The 24,376-nt window shown below is 36.1% G+C and overlaps 1 protein-coding gene across 1 annotated transcript in view; it reads left to right on the top strand.

Moving 5' to 3' along the window:
* Positions 1-24,376, top strand: part of CUBN (cubilin) — a 304,566-nt gene that overhangs the window by 224,426 nt on the left and 55,764 nt on the right. The window contains exons 49-54 of the mRNA XM_044678922.1: positions 343-464; positions 1,532-1,757; positions 3,038-3,225; positions 8,922-9,078; positions 16,423-16,572; positions 23,784-23,984. Of these exons, the coding sequence (XP_044534857.1) occupies positions 343-464; positions 1,532-1,757; positions 3,038-3,225; positions 8,922-9,078; positions 16,423-16,572; positions 23,784-23,984 (1,044 nt within the window). The remainder of the gene's footprint in view (positions 1-342; positions 465-1,531; positions 1,758-3,037; positions 3,226-8,921; positions 9,079-16,422; positions 16,573-23,783; positions 23,985-24,376) is intronic.

Here is a 24,376-nt window from a genome sequence, read left to right as displayed (position 1 = left end):
CATTCTTTTTCTCTTTCTCTTTCTTTCTTTCTTTCTTTCTTTCTTTCTTTCTTTCTTTCTTTCTTTCTTTCTTTCTCTTCCTTTTTTTCTTCCTTCCTTCCTTTCTTCCTTCCTGCCTTCCTTCTTTCCTTCCTTCCTTCCTTCCTTTCTTTTCTCTCATTCTTTCCCTGTTCCCCTTTCATAATCCACCACAAATCTATGAACATTTTCACCCTGTCTGCATCCAGTTGCTTTTATTTCAATGTGGTTTTTAAACTTAGTACATACCTACTTCTGTGGTGGTGTTTTGGGGCTGCTCTGTTTTTTCAACCTTATTCAGAGGGCTGTGAACTTGGGTTTCAGGCTGTGGTGGCATACAGACAGGTGAAGGTGGAGTGATCACAAGCCCAAACTATCCAGCCACATATGGAAGTTCGAGCCATTGTTCTTGGTTATTGGAAGCTCCTCAAGGTCACACTATCACTGTGAGTTCTAATTAATATTCTGTTGGGGTTGGGGAAGGGCTGAGAGCTGGAGGTAGAATAGAGAATACTAATACCTGCACTGAGAGTGGGAGTGAAATTATTTTAAGATCAAAGCATAAAGGACAGAAACCAGAAAACCCATAAGCACTGGTATAGTGCTTAATTTTCCAGAAAAGGGGCTGAATTAAAGACAGAAAATTTGGGTTCAAATCTCAACACTGCTACTTACTAGGTGTGTGACCTTGGGCAATTCACTTTATATCTTTGAGCCTCAGTTTCCTCATCTGTAAAGAAAAGGGCTCAACTTTAAGACCTCTGAGTTCCCTTCCTTAGGGAACACCTTGCTGCAGCAGAGCTCCTAAGGAGTTATGTTCTACCAAGTCTTTTTTTTTTTTTTTAAGTCAGCAAACACTTCTTTAATTCTGTGATTCTGCACCCAAAGTTGGATCTTGTTAAAGTGATCTTAGTTAAAACCCTGATAGCTTAGTATCACAGATTTAGAACTGGAGGAGACCATAGCAGTTATCCAGGGCAATTCCCCCATTTTATAGGTGGTTTAATAAAAGACCATTTTAGAGAGAATCCCAATGAAATAAAGCGAGCTGTCTAAAATCATACATTAAGTGGCAGAACCAATTTAAGTCCAAGTTTTTCAAGACCAAATCCAGCAGTTTCCATCATACTGCCTCAGGAACTTGGAGGTTAGTCTCTGCCGGTGACAACTTCTAAGAATTTCGACATTACCATGCTAACTTTCAGGGATTGCCATTGCCTCTCCATTATATCTCAGACTCCTTCAGAGAGGGGCAAGGGAATGAAACAAGATCACCTTTGCCATGTCTGCTTCTGCCTCTACCTGTAGACATTTTTGCTCCAGAAGAATATACAGTGAAGCAGCCTTTAAACAAGAAGAAAACAGTGTTGGGGGATGGGAAGGGAAAGAGAGAGAAGAAAGAAAGCTTAGAAGAGAACAAAGCCTAAAAAAAAAGGAAAGGGAGGAGGTCATAGTTGGGGTAGGGAAATTAATTTGTAATTCAGATTGCCTCATTCTGACTTGTTTCTTTCAGCTTTCTTTTACATCCTTTGATATTGAAAGCCATGCAGAGTGTAAGTGGGACTCTGTCACTGTCTTAAATGGAGGTTCTCCAGGATCTCCAGTTGTGGGGCATTATTGTGGAGCAAGAATCCCCAGGCCCATTCAGTCTGGTTCAAATCAACTAGTGGTCATCTTTAATTCAGACCATTCTGTGGAGGAAAGGGGCTTTCATGCCATGTGGACCACACAGACTTTGGGTAAGAGGAATGTTATTCTCTTCTGTCATCACTCTATCATAAAACATTTTCCTCTTCCAAAATCCTTGGCATTGTCCAATAATTCAGAAACTGATATAATTCTAATCAGTGGAAATGCATTAAAGAAAATGCTTTACCACCACCCTATCCCAAAGGCCGGTGGGCCTTTCCATCTGTCTTGCAGCTGAACCATCTATATGTTCCCTCTCATTAGAAAGTGAGCTTCACAGCAATGCAAGGATCCAGAGCAAGGCTGAGGGACTTATGAGAAAGAAAACTAGCCACATTCAGAGGAAGAACTGTGCGAGGAGAAACACAGAAGAAAAACAACTGCTTGAACACATGGGCTGATGGAGATATTATTGGGGATGTAAACACTAAATGATAACTCTAGTCCAACTATCAGTAATATGGAATTAGATCTTAATCAATGATACATGTAAAATCCAGTGGAATTGTGCATCAGCTAAGGAGGTTTAGGGGAGCTTGGGGAAGAGAGAAAGAATAGGAAATATGTAACTATGGGAAAATACTCAAAATAAAAAATTTTTAAAATAAAATAAAAATAAAAATATTAAATTTATATCCTAACAACTAAGGAACAACCTTTAAAAAAAACAGTGAGCTTCATAAAAGTGGGAATTTGATTCTTTTTCTACTTGTCTACTTAGAGCTTAGCCCAGTATTCTATCCATACTAAGGGCTTAAAAATGCTTTTAAAAATTAATTTTTTTGCCTTAGATATACCACCATTTAGTCATCCAAGTAGCAATGTGTCCTCAGAATCTGACAGAAAGATCATGCCTTTGCTGCAAGCAAATTTCACCAGAAATTTTGTTTCAGTACATTAGCTTTTGCTGTATATAAAATGTTATGGTAATGAAAATGATTGGAGAAAGGAAAACTTCAAATATGTGTTTTTCTTTGCTTGGGACCTCATTCCAGCAATGCCAATCATGCTTGCTCCGTTTACTAATAGATGGAGTCATGAGTTACTGTTTACCATGAGGACCTTCTTCTACTGAAGAGCCTCTTCGGACTAAGCTAGGCTGGTCTTTGGATAATAGGCACACCCAATTCATGACCAAGTTCATGTTCAAGGCTTTACTAGCTTGGTAGGGCAAGCAAAAGCTTTCGCTCTGTTGGCAAAGCTTTCAAGAACCCTGGGGTTGCCTCTCTTTCACACATTATCTATATTAATTTCTTTTCATTTTCGTTGCAAAAATGATATCATGCCATTGGGTCTTTGGTTAAAGAGCATTGTTGCGGCATTTTTCCAGGCTGTGGTGGGATACTTCATTTTGACAATGGTACAATCAAGTCTCCTCACTGGCCTCAAAATTTTCCTGAGAACAGCAGATGTGCCTGGACAGTCATTGCACATGAAAGCAGACACCTGGAGATCAGCTTTGACAATAATTTCATGATTCCCAGCAGTGATGGACAGTGTCAAGACAGCTACATAAAGGTCAGTGTGACATTTGCCTAATTGAAGCAAAATTATTTGGGGGAATATAAATCTTTAGCATAGAAAATACTCCCTGCTACTGGGAGTCAGAAAACAATAATTTTGTAGCTTTGATTTCTTATACAGAAAACCCACAAAATTATAATTTTTACAGTTATAACTGGGACCTGAGGAAGAAATCTAATCAATGCTTGGACTGAGTGGTGTGATGTGATTCTGCCTACTAAGCATGAGCATCCCCCAAGGTTCTGTCTTGGCTCTTATTTTCTTTTCTCTTTATACTATTTCACTTGGTGATATCATCTTTTCCTACCAATTCAACTATCATTTCTTTGCATAAAATTTCCATATTTTTAACATCAACCCTAATTTCTCTTCTGAGTTCTAATCCTGTCTTACCAGTGACTTTCTGATCATTTAAAACTAGATGAATGAATAAATGAATGAAAGAAAAAAATTAAATATTTCCTCTGCTTTACAAAGTAAGGATACAAATAGAAAAACAAGGCAGTCCTTGCTCTTGAGGAGTCCACATTTTAATGACAAGGACAACACACATGGAAGATTTTTTAGCTACAAGTCAGATATCTGGAAAAGTCCCATGGTCTTTAGGGTTCAGCAAAGTAGATGGTAATGCTTTTTCTTTAATGTCATTTTCACTGATAAAATCATATCAGTTTCTTATGTTGAACCATTCTTATAGTGCCAAGGGCTTTTTCTGGGTCTTCAGTAGCTACAGCTGTAGCATCTGCAAGAACCAAGCTATATCTCTTCAAGGGTTCTTTCCATTGTGGGTGGCTGTGGGCAACAAGCTATTCCCAAGCCTCTTAGGTTCAGGGATTCTAGGTTATCTCCTCATTGGAATCTCAAACTTAATACGTCCAAAACAGAACCCATTATATCCCTGTCTTGAATACTCTATCTTCCTGACTTTACTATTAGATTCAAGAGTACTACCATCATCCCAGGCCACCTCAGCATTATTCTCAACCTCTCACTCTCACCCTACATCTTTGATCTTTTTTCAAATTTTGTTATTTTCACTTTCAAATAATTTTGAAAGTCCCGTTCTTCTCATTCATACAGCTACTACCCTTGTAGACTTCCCCTGGACTACTACAACCATAAAGGGTCTCCCTGCCTCAGTCTCTCCCCATTCCATTATCTCCTCCATTCAGATGCCAAAGTGAATTTCCTAAAGCCCAAATCTGACCCAGGATGCTCCCTACTCCGTAAATTCCAATGGATTTCTATTGACTCCAGGATCAAATACAATCTCCTCTGTTTGACTTTTAAAGACTTTCACAACCTGGACCTGTCCTACCATTATGGTCTTCTTATAATTTACTCTGTGGGCACTAGAATGACCCACTGACTGTTCTTCATACATGACACTCCCTCTCTCAATCACTTGAATTTGTAATGATTGTCTCCTGTGCCTAGAATGCTCTCCTCTGGCTACCTTGTACAAAAAGATTTCCTGGATCACTTAAAGATTTGGTTCAAATTTTAACTTCTTTATGAAGTCTTTCCTATCCTGTCTTCGTCCTCCTTACCCCACCACCAATGCCTTCCGACTGAGATATCATCACCCTATGTATCATATCCATACTTGTTTTCGTGTTGTCTCTTTCCTTAGGATGTAAACTCTTTGAGGTCAGAGACCATTTTTTTGTTTGCCTTTTCCTTTGAAACTTCAGTGCTTATCACAGTGTCTCACTGATAGTAAGTGCTAAGAAATGGTTGATGATTGATTGATACTAAATTGATACATAAAACATGGAATTGGGAGTGTGCTAATGTTTAGTGCTAAACTAAAATGTTTAACAATCAGCTCTCCATCTAAAATGCCCATGACCCACTTTTAAGATTAATCTTCACTGTTAGTATTTTATATATCACTTTTTTTAAGTCTAAATAATTAAAAAACAGAAAGTCAAGCCCTGATTTGTAACATTCATCCATCTCTGAGTTGTAAATGCTCACAATGAAAATTAAACAATTGGATTTCTCAGAGCCAGTTGAAACTAGCTCCAGTACAGTCTTACAAAGGTCCCATGAATTGAAGATATCATTCTGTGTCTAAAGTAAAAGATCAAGAAACTTACTGGATCTTTTCTTTCTTTGGAGTCAGATGAGAATGGGTTGTCTTTATCCAAATCTTACATAGTTGTGTCCTTTGGGCACAGACCATCACTACAATGAGCAAAAATTAAATTGAACTGAATTTAAATTTTAAAAAATGAATTATATGACAAAATTTTAAGTTCATACTAGATAACCTTCACATTGGTGTCAAGCACCTTGGTCATGTCTATATCTCCTTGTTGGATCTTTGCTTGACATTATAATCAAAGAGTTCTTGTGTAGTGTTATCTCCATTATATTTTAAGGAAACTTAAATGATTTTGACATATTCATATGAGACACTTTGTTTGAAGAAAGTTATAATAGAGGTTTTGCTCTACCTAGACAAATGCTTTTTCATAGTCAACAAATAATAACCACACTGCATCATATCATTCTATACCTTCATCTGAATACATTTGGATAAAGATGTGGTCTGCAGTATAAAAATTTTTTAAAAGCTTTGTCTATTCCCTTCTTGAATTTCACTAAGAATGTCCTTGATGTTAAAAATTACTATTACATTAATTAGGAAAAAATAAAATATTGCATATAAAAAAAGGATACCTTTGACTTATGTGTAGAAGAATGGAAATTTCTTGAAGATAAGGACAGGGTTAATTTTTACCTTTCTTTGTATCCCCAGAAATTACCACAGTGCTTTGTACGTCATGAGCACTTGGGAAATACTTGCTAATTGATTTATTATTCCTATAAATTGTAGAATTATAAAAGTAAGCATATGTTTCAATAGCTACTGATATTTTATTGGTCATTGGAAGTCATAAGTGGATCAGTTGCTCAAGTATCTATGAGGTTTACAACTTAGAAGCAAAGAGGCTCCATGAGCAACCTGGGAGTCATTTGAGTTGTGCTTCAGAAACAGCTTTGGTTTATTGTACAAATGATATTGTAAAACTATTATTCATGGCTCCAAGATTCCACTGAGTAGCCACAATATATTCACTTCCCACTTTCACCAACTAAAAGTGTCCACATGTTGGAGATGAGTTTCTCTGGTCATTAAATCTACATTTAATGATACTACAGAAAAGTATCGGAGAGCAAGTATCCCAGCTTTTTTTCTTCTCTGTAAATATAAATATTGCCCAAATAGCCCAAGATATCTCAGGAAGGCTGAGAATCTGTTATTTTTCAATCAGCAAATAGACAGAGGTCCCTTAATAAATATTTTCCCAAGGACTCAAATATCTATTGACTGGGGGATAGAAGAGTCTAGATTTTTCTTGACATGTTTGAATTATTGTGTTTCCAGGATACTTTCTGTCTATGTATGTGGTAGTCTGGTACATTTGCATTGTCTCGAGTTGTTATGGCTTGCCTATCACTTTTCAATGTTTACTTTATAAAACAACTTGGTGGAAACTCACCTAGTTCATATGAATAGTTTTTTATAATAACCATTTGATATGCTTCAAATTGTTTTTGAGGTAATGAGTGAACTTTGTCCTTATCAATAAAAGTAACATTTAATTTCTAGGTTTAACTAAAACCTCAAAGATTTTTAAATACAAAGATAGTCTCTGAAAAGTTCCTGGGGTATTAAAAATCATTTTTGACAAAGATAAGTTCTACAAAGTCTTTAAAAAAGTAGGAGTCAATTGAAAGGATATCAGATTGATTACCATTTCTTTAGATTCATTTTTTCTAAATCCTCTTTAGATTGTTTCTGGATGGAAACAAGATTATAGGTAAGGACATGTGCAGATTTTCAATTTCAACAGGAGAAAGATTTAAGAACTCATTATCATCATCATTATAGAAATTCTGCTGCTAGGCCAAAAGATAGCAATTAATTTGGGTGGTTCCTTCAGAAAAGCTTCAGTGCTTAGATATGAGACACATTTCAAAATCTACCTTTGCTCATTCCTTGTCATTCCAGTCCCCCTAATTCACTCTGGAAGAGAGCGTGAGGCTGATGACTTTGCACATCTCTGCCTCACTTAAATCCAGTTTACAAATAAGTCAAGACATCACTGGTCATTGGTCCTCTTTCAAAAATGAAGGATGAACAAATGACAACAACACTATTCCTGAAACTTATGAATATGTCTAGAATATTGATTATCTTTTGAATATGACTAAAGACTTAATAGTATATGTGTAGTTCTTATGATGTGCCGGGCACTGTGCTAAGTACTTTACATTATTATCTCATTTAATCCTTATAACAACCCTGGGAGGTAGATGCTACTTTGATTCTCACTTTTTGTTGAGAAAACTAAGGCAGATAGTGTTTAAGGACTTGCCCAGAGTCACGTAGCAAGCTTGCTAACTTACTGATAGTCTGATATATCAAATAAAATTTTCCCTGGTTGGTATCTTCAGCATCTGGCAAAAATTCCATCTTTTTTTGTGTTTGAGTACTTTAAAGCCACTCAAAGCCCACATTTTATACAAAGCAGCCTTAGTTTGACTTTAAGATTCATGTGGGCGTCTCTTAGGTGACTAATGCTTGGAAATTGACCTATAGAGAGAACATTTTAAATAAAATGAAACAGATAATTGGTCATTTGAAAATGTATGCATCCATATGCTAGCTCAATTGTTTAAAAATATTTTTCTGTTATTAGGTCACATTATATCTCTAGTTACACAATATATTAGTTGTACTGAAATACGTAGATGAAATCTGGATTCTCTTTGTATGTGGGCCTAAGAGTAGACTGTAACAATCATATGAAGAGCAGGCTAGCTAAGTTTGGTAAGACTTGTCAACAGAATAGTGGCAATAAACTTTTTATTTTTTTTCTACAATGACTCAGAACAACAATTTACTAAAGGTCTAGAAAGGTGATGATATGCCTAGGAGAAGGGATCAATCACTAATAAAAGCTTTGATCTTGAAACATTGGGGTAAAATGTAATATTCATTCATTTATTGTTCAGCAAATGTTTATGTCATAAAAAGTGTTTGGTCACTACAACTTGAGGACAGAATCACCATCTTCTATTTTCTGTGCCATTCAATGGCCAGTACAGTAATCTTCACCCAATGAATGGCTAAACTAGCCTGCTCATTTTTTTAAAAAACCCTTAACTTCTGTGTATTGGCTTATAGGTGGAAGAGTGGTAAAGGTGGGCAATGGGGGTCAAGTGACTTGCCCAGGGTCACACAGCTGGGAAGTGTCTGAGGTCAGATTTGAACCCAGGACCTCCCGTCTCTAGGCCTGACTCTCAATCCACTGAGCTACCCAGCTGTCCCCCTGCTCACTTTTTAAGAGACACAGATAAATGAGGGAATCTAGAAACAGTTGGATTAGATTCCTCATTGATTCATCAAAGAATCATCTATTAGCTTTTTTTATTTTTATTTTATTTTTTAGTGGCTTCATTCAGGTCTATTTTTATATAAAATAGACCTGAATGAAGCCACTAAAAAATTTCTCTAATAGCACTAAAAAGGAAGTGCAGTTTAAAAATATTTGTTTATTGTTTCTATTTTCATTTCTATGGACCTATGAAGATAAACATTTCTGAAAATGTGTATGATTTTTAAATATTGAAGAAATACTGAAAATACTAAATTGTCCCTATGAATTTGCTAGGTGTGGGCAGGGACTCAGGAAACAGAAGCAGCCCTGTTGGCCACTGGTTGTGGAAACGTGCCTCCCAGTTCCCTCATCGTTCCAAGAAATATCTTCACTGCAGTGTTTCAATCCCAGGGCGCCCCAGGACAAGGCTTCTCTGCATCATTCATAAGTAGTAAGTGCCATAATTCCAATTTACACTATAAGGCTCGAGGATGTCATAACTGAGGCTGGAACAACAGCAAGACTTAATAGGCAGGAGATGCATAAAACTAGGATAAATCTGGGGATGAGGGTGATCCTGTGATCAATGGGTTGAAAGAGTGGATTCAAAAAGTATGTAAATATCCATTAAGGAGCCAATGTCACCCTTGAGGGAAGTCTCTATAGACTGCCCCAGGGCTATGCCTACTTTGATCTAATGTTTTTATCTATGACTGAGATGAAGACCTAAGTATTGAGTTGGCAGATATCAAAGCTAGGAGGGATCAATAACGTAATGAAGGACACAATTAGGATCCAAAAAAACACTTAACTTAGCTTAATATGCTGGTTCAAATATAAGAAGATAAACTGATTATGAATAAATATAAAAAGAATTATACTTGAGTTTAGAAAACCAACTTTACAAATGTCATGATTTATAAAAAACAAATAGGCAATGGATGCCTAAACTACTATTAATATTAGAAAGATCAAGGCTTATAGTAGACTGAAAGCTTTCTAGGTGAGACACTAGTACAGTATGGTGATCAAAAAAAGTTTTTGTCTATTACAGTATTGCCAATTATGCCTTCCCTAGTGTGGGGAGTGAGATACCTGGGAGTTTTAATATAACAGACAAATTAATTAATTAAACATTTTTTTTAAACCCTAGGCTGCGTTAGGAAAGGAACAGCATTCAAAACATTGAGTATGATGGAAGTAATCAAACTATACTTAGAAGACTGTGTTCAGTTTTGAGAAGCATTAAAAATACATGAAAAAAATGGAAGTTTTCAGTGGAAGGTTACCAGGATGGTGAGGAAACCTCCACACCTGGTTACTTGAGGATTTGTTGAAAGAGTTGTGGACATTTAGTTTAGAAAGGATAAGACTTAGAAATATGATAACCACTGTTAAAAAGTTGTCATGTGCAATAGGGATTAAAGTTGTAAGAAGCAATTAAGAAGCATTTAACTTTGGCCTTGATTTAAGGAAAATGTTACTAACAAGTAGAGTTATCCAGAAGTGAGATGGACTGTCTTTGGAAGTGGCATTGCTAGAGCTCTTTAAAGTAAGGCTAAATGACCATTTTGGAGGAATTTTGTCAAGGGGTTTCCTGTCCAGGTACAGATTGGAAAAACAGTTTTGAGGTCCCTTCTGTGACTCTTAGAGTTGAGGAAGGCAAAGCTCACTGTCAAGGATCTATCGATGCAGAAATAACAAGTGGCCAAAGGTAGGTCTGGAACCAGGAAATAAACCCATCAAAGAATGAGCAAACAAAACCTGAATACAAAATCAAGTTCAATGAATGGGATGCAGAGATTGTTGCAGGTAAAGAAAGGCAATTGGGTGGCACTTAGGGAGGTCTAGCAGTACATGTCAGAGACCTACTCAGAGGAAAACAGGTTTAGGGGTGGGAGCCCTAGGAAGCATTCCCCAAGCCTTATCTGACTTTGTTCCTGATATCAAGAAAGTCCCCATTCCATCCTCCTTCCCTGTTGGATTCTTGTCCATCAAGGACCCAAACTGCAGGATGCCTTCCTTGATTCTCAGTTTGCAATATATCTTTCAGATTTCACACAACACTTCGTTTTGCACTGATTTCATGTTGTTTATCATTCATTATTGTGTATCATAGTTATCTACATATGCTTGTGCTCTCCTAGACTATTTAATCTCCATGAGGTCATAGACAATGGTTCATATTTTGTATGTCCCCAAAGCACACAACAATTAGTTACTGTTTGTTTAATTTGTTTATGTTAACCCTCACATTCCAGGCCTCTCCTATAGCTTTAGTGGTTCTGGACAATAATAATAATTTAATTTTATTTATTTAATACTAACCCTTATCCTTCTCCCCAAAAAGGTTGAAGGGTTATAAAACTTAAGAGATTGTGAAATTCTTCCATGCCACTGAAGTTGGCAAAATTTGAGAACCATAATTGAGTCCCGATTGGCTGAATTAAATGAAATCTAGCTTAACACATAGATGATTCACACAGAAGATTCACTGCAAATGGTTCAAGGATTGTTCCTCCATGTAGCAGCAGCAACCCTAATTCAAATGGACCCTGGGCTCACTCTTGTGATCCCTTTTCAAAACTCTGGAATTGACATATTTGAGGTTCTTCTCAAACAAGAATTCTTAACTGTTTTGTGTTGTAAACCCCTTTAACAGTGAAATTTTTGATCCTTTCTCAGAATAATGTTTTTAAATTAAAAAATACACAGAATCACAGAAGAAACTAACATTGAAATGAAATCATCAAAGTATATATTTTTTAAGTTTACAGACTCTACTAGATTAAGAGCCCTGTCCAAGTGTTAGGTAAATAATAAAGAACATTTGAACTATACTGGGAAGAAGGGGGGAGAGGGTAGGAAGGGACAAAGGGAGTTAATCTCAAAGCATTTTTCCAAACCATCCCATTTCCTCTTGAGTAATGTATTGGAATCATTCCCATGTGATCCTCAGCTTGGTGGAGATGTGGCAGCAGAATCTAACACTGTTGCTTGATTACTCTAAGATGCTTTCACCTCAAAAGAAGAAACAGATTGTCCTTTTGCTTTTTGCCAGTATCTGTTGCTTTCCTCCCCCACCACAGATCTGACTGTGCTCAAAGGAAGAGAACTCTGCTGTGGCAGTGCTAGTCAGATCACAGTGTTAAGATCACTTGTTTTCATTAGTATCATTACTTGTATTTACAAGTAAGAACAACATCAGCAATGAAGATGAAGTGCCCTGAATCCTACATCCCAAATCATTACCCCTTTTGAATAAAAATGGAGTTTGGGGTTTCTCTGGAGTTGTATGGTCATTTTGAGGACTGATGGTGATTAAAAGCCCATTTGACTCAATCCCTCTTTTCAACTGGCAGTTAAAATCCAATTAGGCTTTTTTCTTCTTGAAATATTTTTAACTCAAGTTTCAAAGTAAAATTTCCCCCTGAAGTATTATGATTCAAGGGTAAGTGTTTCACATTAGAATGGGAACTGTTCACTAGGTTTTTAAAGCGTGCCTTCATATTCTTTTAGCATCAACCCTTTATTCTGAGTTTCTATTCTCATAAGTTTTGATTCTATCCCACCTCAAGGACAAAACCGTGCTTTGAGTGCAATATTTCTATATGTTAAGGCTAGTTCTCGACATTCATGGTTAGCCCAGTCAAAAGAGGCATCATGGCATAGTAGAAGTATCACCAGATTTAGAGCCAGGGGACATCGAGGCTAATCTTGGCTCTTCCATTTGCTATGGGTATTACCTTAAACAAATTGCTTGACATCTGTAGGTTTCAGTTTCCCAATCTGTAAAATCAAGGAGGGTTGAATTTGATGACATCTATAACTCTTGATTCTATGAACTTATGTTCCACATAGGCAAAAGCCTAGTTCAACAAAAGAATTGGAAGCATCTTTGCATGGTATTATAATGGGCTGATCATTATGATCTTGATTTTGTCTTCAATACATAATGCAACATGCTTGTGTATATCCCTACAAGAAACACCTGAAATGAGTTAAATAAATAAGGAATACTGCTCTAATAAAAACACTTTGAGATTTTTTTAACCATGAAAAAATTCATGGGAACTATCTGTTTAAATTAACGAGGTCTAAATGAGATTCATAATTTTATTAAGCATTTATTAATACAATATTTTCATGTTGAAAATGTTCTGTTGTCAGGTATGTGGTTCAATTAAATTGTGGGGAGTTTTGTTTTTGTTTTTTATTTAATCTCACATCATTGCTAGGGAGACTTTCTATCCAGAGCTAATGTGTGACTTGACTAATGAATGAAACATAATGGGTTCTGACTTGAGAAAGAGAAGGGGAGAAGAAAAGTGGCTGTTTTACTGCTCTCCTCATGTGGCAGGAAAATATTTCCTTTCGACTGGAGAAAAATAGGCATTAGATTTTTCTTATGACTTCAGGGAGCATCAAGCTCTTGTGTGGTTGTTTCTTTCTTTTATCTTGGATGTTGAGAAAGGATGCAGTTACTTACTGGGAGAACAAGGAGGTGGGAAAGATAAAACAATGAGTACTTCAGCTCAGGCTGAGGGAGCATTGTGCTAATGAAGCCTTGGTTTAGATTGGAAAGAATTTTATAGACGATCCAGTCTAACCCCCCCCCCTCATTTTACAAATGAGTAAACTGAAGACTAGAGAGATTAAATAATTTATACAAGGGTGTAAGTAGCCCAGAGTTCTCTGATTAAAATCCAATATTTTCCCACATTTCACCAGAGTGATCCATTGAGAAAAAGCACTCCCAGGGTATTTTGTCACTGTCAGCTCAAAATAGAAAGCAGAAGCTCTAGAAAGGGCTTTAAATTTAAGTGTGTGTGTGTGTGTGTGTGTGTGTGTGTACACACACGCATTTATATATACCTGTAAAACAGCTGTGTTCAGTCAGATATGTTAAGGAAATATCACTGGGAAGAATTTTTGACTATGACCTGAGATGATTTAGAATGAAGTAATAAAGGAAGAAACCTATATTAGTACCAAAATGCTTTGGGCAGTTTGTTGTTTTGAAAGTTGTTTTGAAATGCGATTTAAAAAATCATATGGCATAAGTCTAATTTAAATTAAATTTTAAAAATTAAGAATCTAGTGTTATCAAGTCATGTTACAAATATGGAAAATGATCCTGTCCTTTGAAAACTTACAGTCTATTAGCAAGCAAAGGATCTGTATACAAAGACATATGATATAGAATAGAATATGATAACCAGAAAAGTCTAGACCAGTGATTCCCAAAGTGGGCGCCTCCGCCCCCTGGTGGGTGCTGCAGCCATCCAGGGAAGCAGTGATGGCCACAGGTGCATTTATTTCCTATTAATTACTGTTAACATTTAAAAAAAATTAATTTCCAGCCGGCTAAGTAATATTTTCTCTAGAAAGGGGGGCGGTAAACCAAAAAAGTTTGGGAACCACTGGTTTAGACCAAGTGTTCTAAGAAATCAGAGAAAGGAGAGCACTTGCATCTGGGAGTGGAGATATTAGGGAAAACTTAAAAGAAGTGGTTTTTGGATTAGCCTTAGAAAAAAGAAGAATTTCATCAGTACTTATATAAAAAGCATGTGTTCTGGGTATGTGATATGAATTCAGAGAGGCAGGATGAAGCATAAAGTATATCAAATCAATCATTATAAATCTAACCAAGGCTAGTGTAGAGATCTAGCCTCAGGCAAAGATTAGTCCCTTAGTTCTACTCATCAAACTGAGGCATCATTACCACCTTGTGACAGTTACATAAAATTGCAGGTTAGAAGACCTTTTAAAGAATATTTTTAGGTGAATCCTTTTTTAAAGGTTGAATTGGAAAGTTGTGAGATTTTTTTACTTTTAAAAAATTCATGATTCATTTTTAACATTCTTTTCTTCTTAACTTTTGTAATTGCACAACAATATCCTAGGTCTTTTTACTTTGTAGCAGTTCATATAGGTCTTGCCATGTTTTTTGAAACCATTCCCTTCTTCATTTCTTATAGCAAGCTATGAGTTTTTCAGTGACAGCAAACATCACAAATATTAACATACCGAGTACCTAGGAGCACATGGAACTAGACCAAATTAACATAGACAAAGCACTCTCTTCCTAGAAGACTTAAATTTTGGGCTAACTGGGCCAAAGCTTCTGGGAAAGCAATGATCTAGAAGTCATGTCAGGTCTAGGCCCAAACTTGCTACTAATTATTTGGGTATTCCATAAATTTCTTCATGGATATAAAATGAATTGGACTCTAAGATCCTATCAAGACCTGGACGTGATTCTCTATGAGCATATAAATATAAATACTAAAATAAAAGCGTGAAACCAGAACATTACATTATACTGTCAACTGAGTTTCATGACTAAATACAATTTTGGGTATAGTGCAGGAATAGCTAGCTATATGCTGTTAGTCTAGAAAGGCATGGGGAGATGTTAGGAGTTTAACTCTAGTTAGAATAAATTGTTGTCCAAAACAGTTGGAATTCAATGAGAGATTTTCTTGCAAGTCTAACAACAACATTAGTAATCATAGCTAATATTTAAAGCACTTTAAGATCTTCAGTGAGCTTTGTAAATAACATATCATAGGATTTTCAGAACCCTTTGAGATAGGCTCTATGACAATTCCCATTTTACAGCTAAAGAAAATGAGGTTGATTGAGGTGAAAGCATTTGCCCAGGGTCACACAAAAGTGTTTGAATAAAGAATTGTACTCCTGTCTTCATCATTTCAAGTAGAATGAGGGGAAGTTAGCTAAGCATATTGCAACTTTGGGTAGAATAATTGATGGAAAGAATGAAAGAGTTCCTTTGAAATGAGGAATTCTTGCACTGAGCAGTGAATAAAATAAGTTATTGAAATATTGAAGGAGATTAGAAGAGAAGAGCTGAAGTCAGGAATTCTGCAAATGAAATTCAGATTGTGGCTTTTCTCTGATTTTTGTGGATTATATTCTTACTATATCTCACAGTTTGGCTGGGTGTAGTAATCCTGCATACAGAACCACAGAAGGAAGTGAGTTGGCTAATAAGAGGATGAATCAGGAAATAAGGGGAGTTTTTTCCCTTCATTTTTTCCCCACCACTAATGTTTTCCTTGGAACACAATTATGATGGGGTAACCAAAAAGACACCCAATCTAGTTCTATTAACAGAATTAATTTCTTTAAAATAAATAGATATGTCTATGGATGTATACATATATTACAAATTATATCTATAATCGATAACACTATGCAGTTATGAATTTTTTCATCAATATTATTCATTTTTATAAATATCATTTGCTACTTATGCCCTTCCAATGTCAATGATCTTAGAGGGTTTCCTAGAGACCTGAGAGGTTAATGAAGACTAAGTTATAGAACAACAGCTGATTTGTGTTGGTGAAGAGAATTTCTTCAATGGAAGTTCCCCACTCAGAGAGAGACAGAGACAGAGACAGAGAAAGACAGACAGACAAAGAGTCAAAGACAGAGACAGAGAGATTTATCCCTATAAAGACATTTAAACATGGAATTTGCCCATGATGACCTAATGTGTTTGCAGCGAGATTTCTGTTCATCACTTTAATCCACTGAACCATATGACCTTTTCTAAATATAGAAAACTTGCTCCCCTCTTCTGTTAATCATGGAGCCCAAATACCTGGACTGTGCTTTACTGGGAGTGGTGGACACAAAGTGGTCCAGGCATCGTGGCTCTTTCCTATCCTCACAGATCCAGCTGAAGATGGCTGGAATGACAACCCTTCTCCCCTTGACCACCTCATTTCTGATGCCATTTCTCTTGTTTGTCTCTCTCACACAGGGTGTGGGGCTAACTTCACAAGCCCTTCGGGGTACATTGTTTCTCCCAACTATCCAAGTCAGTATGATAACAACATGAACTGCAACTATATCATCAAGGCAGAACCACATGAAATAGTCATCGTAGATTTTCAGTCTTTTCACCTAGAAGGTAAGTGCGTGTTGCTTTTCTTGTTGCCCTTCCTGGCCCCCACCTTTGGTCTTTTGGAGTGGAGAATGGTCTACACTTCTGGTTCCATGTAGCTCACTACTCAGTGAAGATCTAGTATCTATGGCTTGCCTTAGATGCTATTGATGTGACCACAGGAAAGTCACTAAACCTCTCTCAGTCTTACTTTCCTCAGTGGTAAAATTAAGAGATTTGGACTTAATGGCCTCTGAGATCCATTCCAGTTCTAAAACTAGGATCCTGTGTCCAAATTTGACCAGTTCCCAAATAATAGTACTATGAAGAAAATTTTTCTGGTAGTGTAAATGGAATATCATTTGGGAACTTCCCAGATGCAGCAGGACACACATTTCTCAAAGGGAGACATTCAAGATCATCAAAGTAATGGATTTTTGCTTTCACCAGTAGATATATTAATCCTCCCCCATGCAGATTGGCTCAAATGATCCTCAAGTGATATTGTCATATAATATGATTATGGTATTATTAATAACCAGAATTTGATTACTTATATGAATTGAAAATTAAGTAGACCCAGTGCAATGACCATAATTAGGCTAATAGAACTGCCCCACTCCAGGTAAACTTAACATTGTTTATTACAGTGATCAAACTCAGCCCTGGAAAAGAATCAAAGAAATACACCTGCCTCCCATTATTTCAGAAGTGGAGCTTAGGGATATGGAATAGTCCATACACTAGCAAAAAGAATTGGGACTGAACTGCCTTTGTCCCTTTTCCTTCTTCAATACATGTTAATAGTGATTATTGGCTGTATAGGGAAATAGGAAAGTTACATTCAGAAATGAATGTAACAAAAACAATCAATCAATTAAAAGAGAATGTCCGAGTTCTAAGAATCTGAAGGCTTCATTTCTAAGCATATTGTTGATGACTCTCAGTAGTTCTTTAAAAGGCAAAGAAAAAATATTTTCCTTCTTATTACCAGTTATTTTAAAAGTAATTTTTACTGGTTTTTATTAAATAACAATGATATGATAAAAATGAGAGAGGGAAGAAGAGGAGGAGGAGGAGGAAGAGAATCATGTCCCCTTCTTCATGGGTCTTTAACTAGAAGCCCCAAACTCCCTCGCATTCCTTCTAATGTGAGCCATCGGAGATTACAAGAAGCATGATGTAATATAAACAGAAGTGCTTTTCCTAAGCAAGGTCAAATATTTTCATTGCAGAGACTGTTTCCACCCCGCTCCCCTTTTGTTTTTCATTAGATATAGGAGATAGGTCAGAAAAGAAAGCATGATTCTCCCGGAAAGGTCATACAAAAGACCAAGCATCGATGAGTCAGAGAATGCTAATTTAACTAGTGTCTTCTAATAAAGACATCAGCTATAAAGAATGAGTGCTGTCCTACAGACTATCACCATCCATGCCAAATTAGCAAGAAGGCTCTAGAATGCTACCAGAGCCCAAATTGTACCAACCTGATAGTACCTCTAAGTAAGTCTAATGGGCAAGAAAACTGGGCTTGGAGTCCCATGGCCAGGCTCTTTCACACTGCCTTTTCCTTTCCTGCTTGTGTGACTGGTTCAGGGACTTCATCTCTCCCTTTCTCAGTTTTCTCATCTCAGAAATAAAGGGCGGAGTTAGATAACTCAAAGCAGATGACCTAAGACTCATGTTTTATTCAATGACAACCAAGAGGCATAGTGAATAGAGCAGTGGAAGTCAGGAAAACTTGAATTCAAATCCTGCTTCAGACACTTCCTGACTGTGTGACTTAACTTAATTTTGCCTCCTGTTCTCTTATCTCAAAATAATTTCTCTACCTTTAAAATGATAGCAATAACCCATATATAAAAATGGCACTGTCTCTAAAGAACCCATAATGATTTCATAATATATAATAATTTTACAATAAAATATCTACTTCATAGCATTATTGAAAAAAATCTAATTAGACAAAATGTAAAGTACTTTATAAACTTAAAGCAGGATATAAGTTTTATTCCGAATATTTCTATTAGTGTTGTTAAATTTACTCTTCTAATGTGGTATCTTTACCATATGATGAGTCTGTACTTTTATTTGGAAAATGGAAGTATTGGAAAATGGAAAAAAAAAGCACTTCCCTCACATAATTGTTGTGAGGATCAAAGGAGATAGTGTGTGAAAAGCACTTTACAAATCATAAGTGTTCTATAAATATGTTACAATTACAAGATTGTAGCAATCTAATTTCAGGTACCTTGTTTAAGAAAGTACTTTTGTCTCCTTCTTCGATCAGAACTGATAATGCCTTCTTAACTTTAGTATAATCTATTTGTTTTATTCTTGTGTTCATATTGTTTTCCTTATATTTCCCAGTTCTAGTGGTTCTGGGAATGCCTCCTTCATTATATCAGTGAGTTCCAAAAGACTTAGAGCAGTTTAAAGCTCCACTGAGACTTTGGGATACCTTCTATATCAATGCAACTTCTTTCTACTCAAATACTAAATTTAATTGGAATTAATTATTAATCAGTTGTTTAATTAATCAAATTGTTTGATTAATTAATCAAAAGATATGTACTTTTGAAAATTTGTGGTGAAAAATTTGAAAATTTTTGATGAAATCAGCCTTAACATGTACGTATATCAATATTCTTTGGTGGCATACTTTATTTCATCAAAAATTTCTCAGCTTCTCTGAAACTGAGGCTTTGAGAGATTCAGAGACTTATCCATGTTCACGCAGCCAGTAAGTGTCTGAGGTTGGGATTTGGTTCCATAACTCCTGCCTCCCCATTAAGCATTTGTTCCTGTATGCTCCAGAGTCACCACAAAAAAAAAATTGCAAAATTCTGAGTGCTTCAACTAGAACAGAGATCTCATTTCACGTGGCCAGTAAAAGATAACGATCATAATTCTGTCTACACTCACATGGTAGGATCAGATGTGACTCAGATGTGGCTGTTCTGAGTACTCATGACTCACTGAAGTTGCTCACATATGTAGGACTGGGATTTCCATCCAATGAGATGGCCCCAGTGAATCAAAAGATCTTTCTGCCACATCTCATTCTACTGTGTTTTGGTAGAACCATTTTAAATAACTTTGAGGGCAGTAGCCTCAGGCAAGGCGCTTTTCTGTGCCTTAGTTTCTCCACCTTTAAAATGACAGCAATGACACAGATCTAAAAATGGCACTGCCTGTAAAGGACTTACCAGAGCAAAATTTCAAACTCTATTTTCCCTAATGCTTGAGCCACTCTCCAATAATAAATTAGATATGTGGGAATATTTTTAAACTACTTTGTGCCAATACCATTCAGTTAAAAAAAAAAGAGAATAAGACTTTTAATTTTGTATTAAAAGAGAAGATCTGTTACCTGCTCTCTCAATTATTTCCTGTTTTATAGTGGAGCATAGAGGACGAATGCCTATTAGAAAGAAAACTAGAAATACAAGGAGTTAGAAATGAAAGTATGAATTCTTTCCTTAATTCACTTTGCTGGTCATGGAATCTTTTTTTTTTTCTATTCCATATTTTCTGAGTAACAAGAAGGAAACCCTGAGGTGATGTGGGATTCTATATTGTTAGTATTTGCATTTTTCTACCCAGTAAGGTTATATTGTACCATCTGGCCTATCTGTCACTTTATTTACTTCATTTAAAATGTCAATTCCCTGTTCCCTGCCCAACCCCAAAAACCCAGCCCTAAGATGGTATTGCTCAACTCTTTGGCATCCCTTTGCTCAGCTTTCTCAACTATTTTCACGGAATTTAGAAAGGAGGCTCATTTTGCAATCCATTATTGTGAATATAATTTGGCAATAGGATCGTCAGATCACAGATTCAGAGTTGGGAGGGACCTTAGATGCCATCATATGCAGTTCCTTTATTTTACAGATGGGAAAATTAAGATATAGTGAGCTTAATTTGTTTGTTCAGTATCATCCAGCTAATGTTCAAAGCAAGATTTTAACCCAGATCTTGCTGAATTCAGATCCAGTACTTTATCCACTACAGCAGCCTGCTTTAAAAAAAAAGGTTCCTATTAATATTTCATTCAAATTGGCCAAGCAATGAATGGAGACAATTTATTTTTATATGATCTCTTGCTTGTGCATGTTAGCGGTAATGCTCCAGTTGCTGTGTAGTTAAAAGCCATTTTCTGTGCACTCACCAAGCTCAGTTTTGCAATGGCATACATTTCTCTCTCTAACTGAATTTTTTCTCCATCTGCACTACCCCTAGAGACTGAGGACATGTGCTATTAAATCAGGATAAAGTTGACCAGACACACAACACATTTTGGTAATTGGTACTGCTTACAACACATTTCATTCCAATCTTTTTTTCCCCTTCTGTTTTTCTCTAAGAGAGTTTAAAACTTTTTTTTTCTCATAATGATAAATAAATGTAAATTAAAGGAAGTTTTAGCCATTCTCCTAACTGACAGGATTGCCTAGGGTAATATTGCGAATGCAAGAAATCTTGCATAAATCCTGCATTATAATTCTTACATGTAAATAACACATTTCCACACAAGTTTTCCTAAGTTATGTGATCAAACTTATATCCTTCCCTTCCTTTCCTTCCCCCTCTTGATGTTGGCAGGTGATTGAATCTGGGTTTTACATACATTATCATACAAAATATAATTCCACAATTGTTCATTTTTGTAGGTGAGTAATCTTATAAAACCAAAACTCCAAAACATAAATCCAAATAAATAATTAAAAAATCATATGCTTTCATTTGCATTCTGACTCCAAAAGTTCTTTGTCATCTCCCTCAGAATTGTCCTGGATCATTGTTGATAAACTTTTTAAAGGATGTCCACTGTAAAAAAAATGACTACTGCATTTTAAGTGTACCAAGAGCAAATATTTTTCATCCATCTTAATCTTTGATGACAGACTATTTTTGTCATATCATTGACTGTACTAAACTCAAATGGCTGGCAGAATCTTCTGATTCTTTTGTTCAAATATGCAGAATTTTATGACCATAAAGTCCTACTCCAGAGCTTTTTTGTAATATGAAAGTGAATCTGGGCTTTAAAAACCCAAGTATAGACTATGAGCATTGGCAGTTTCTCCCAGTCTGATATGGTTCCAACTATGGGCCTAAAGAAAGATCATGTCTGCTGTCTGAAGACTAGTCTAGTGTTAGAACAGAAAGCATCTTCCTTAGAAGGTTGGTCTGGAAGTAATGGATAACATAATTCTGAGACATAATACCTTTTGGGCACTCACCACATTCTTTATTAAGCAAAATCCAAAAGAGCTTTTGGTGACTTACTAAAAAAAAATTCTTATGTTATAATATAGTGTTTGATTTGTCAGCCTTCAAACCATAGAACCAACCTGGCCACTTCTCATTTTCTCCATTATTTATTTAGTGGTAAATACTGTAAGCTTTGTAAGCATTTAATGGGTCAAATGATGAAAACTCATTTATTATCCTTTAAATTTTGAAGGGTTTTGAATTTATGTCAAGTCAGCAGGAATTTATTAAGCACTTACTATGTGCTGAACACTATATATATTATATGTATGTATGTTTATATGGGACATAAAGAAAAGCAGAAAATCAAATACACACCACTTCTTGCTCTCTAGAAGCTCACACTCTGATGGGGAAGACAGCCTACAAACAACTGTATATAAACAAAATATGGACAGCATAAGATGAAAAGAATCTCAGAGAGAAGGGGTTCTCCTTAAGGAGGATTGAGAAGACTTTCTGGCAGAAGTTGAGATTTTAACTGAAGGAAGCCAGAGAAGTCAGGAGAGGGAGATAAGGAAAGAGAGAAGTTTAAAGTAAAACCACATCTTTGTCTTAATTATTTGGAACCTGAGGACTGTTTTACTAAATTGTTATAATTGATTTGATTTTTAATGATTCCTTTTTGCTTGACAAGCAGTCCTTACTTTGTGCAATATGTATACATTACACCCATGATAGATATAATTTCAGTGAGGTTTTCCTTTCCAAAATTATTTTTCCCTAGTACATAATAATTATCTCACTTAAGACCATAGTAGACTTTTAAAAGCCAAGCCCATCTTTTGCAAGAAAAGTAGAGTTTTCTGTAAATGTTTTGGAAAAAAGAACTCAATTATCTGATGAAATATCAATTTAACATTATAATTTTAAACTAAATAGACTGCTGCCATGAGTCTTACCCCTCTAAAATTGGACAATCCCTATGAGACACTATGTGGATCCCTGAAGTTCAGTGAGTGCCAAGAAACTGGTTATATACTGACAAGTCATTCAAGAAAGCAACTGGTGATTCTACCTATGAGGTTCTAATGAAGACCTAATATTCCTAGGCATAGAATTCATTTATAACCCCACCTCCCTCCACCAAAGAAAAGTAGGTGATCCCACTGCCTCTCTCCCTTATGCCTCTCAGGCTTATTGGCACCCCCCTTTTTTTTCCTTTTGAAAAAGCCTTCCAGAAAGATCTTGACACTCACTTGTCTATGTAAGAATGTTAAGAGGAAGTTTAAATCCTCCTGGAGCTCCCTCTATCAATGAAATCCCTGATGTGTCCTGAAACATTAAACAAGACTAAACTTACTGTACTTGAGACTCACCTTTGTTTTGTCACAGATCAGAGTCTGACTTTGTGTGCAAAGTGATAAGCGATCTGTGCTTTTTCAAAATGTACCAGGGGTCACCTTAGAATCTTGTAATCCCATTTATTATTGGCGCTGTGGCATGCATGGAGGGAGTCTAGTATAGATGATAGCACATTCATCTAGTTTTCAGACCTGGTTCAAAATACTTAGTAGCTGTATGACCATGGATAGCTCACCTAAATACTGAACTTTAAAGACAATTCTGTAAGATTATAAATTATAGATGCATCATGATATGTGTCAGTGAAGAGAGTTCATTCCCACAAGGAAAAAAAATCATACATAATTGATTTGTTGACACATTCTGCACAATGATTTAAATTAGAGAGAGAGTATTGTAGAGTTAGTCAGCTTTGGTTCATCCCCACATGGACAGGCACTTAACATGGCCCTGCTTTAATTGTACCACTAGAGAAATGGAAACGGACATGATGCCCAATGCTGCGTTCTCTAAATGGATGCTCTGATGACGGATGGTCCAGCATCTGTAAAGCTACCAGAACTTCATAAAATGTCATAAAATTTTGGTTTCGTGCTCACTACTATTAATTTTCACTATTTTTGTTGCTAATTCTCATCTACTTATTTTTTTAATAGTGCCCTCAGAATTAAGTGGAGGTTGTATCAATGATGGAATAAAAATTATCCAAGGTTACCAGGCATCCTCCACACCCACTGCTACATTTTGCGGTAATGAAATTCCTGAAAGCATAAGCGTTTCTGGCCCGATGACACTCCACTTCTACACCAACTCTCGTAACACAGACTTTGGATTCAAAGCAAAGTATAGAAGACTCCGTGAGTAGCCATAATAATGTCATTTGGTTTTCAAAGACCAAGTCATGTTTGAGGCATTTTTCTTTCTGATTTAGACAGAACCAATATGGAACTAAGTTCATGGATCTTAGAGAAAAATATTAGTCATGTTATTAACTGTTTTCCCTAAATAATGTCTCTCTAAAGAATACTTAGACCTGGTAGTTTTTTTGCAGGGAGCTCCCTACACCAATAAATCGAACCAGTTTAAAAAATGTTATGTGTACATTTTATGATTATATAAGAAATCTATTAATGAACATTCCTTTCTGAAATAAAATTCTACAAAACTGAGATCTTAAAAAAAAACCTATTTTACTCTAGGAAATTGAAATTGGAAGTATTCATTTGGGAAATCTCATACCAAAACCATT

This window comes from Gracilinanus agilis, chromosome 5, assembly GCF_016433145.1.
Source record: "Gracilinanus agilis isolate LMUSP501 chromosome 5, AgileGrace, whole genome shotgun sequence".
Classification (NCBI taxonomy): Eukaryota; Metazoa; Chordata; class Mammalia; order Didelphimorphia; family Didelphidae; genus Gracilinanus; species Gracilinanus agilis.
The sequence above is the reverse complement of the archived record's forward strand: the minus strand, read 5'-3'. Positions and strand labels throughout refer to the sequence as shown.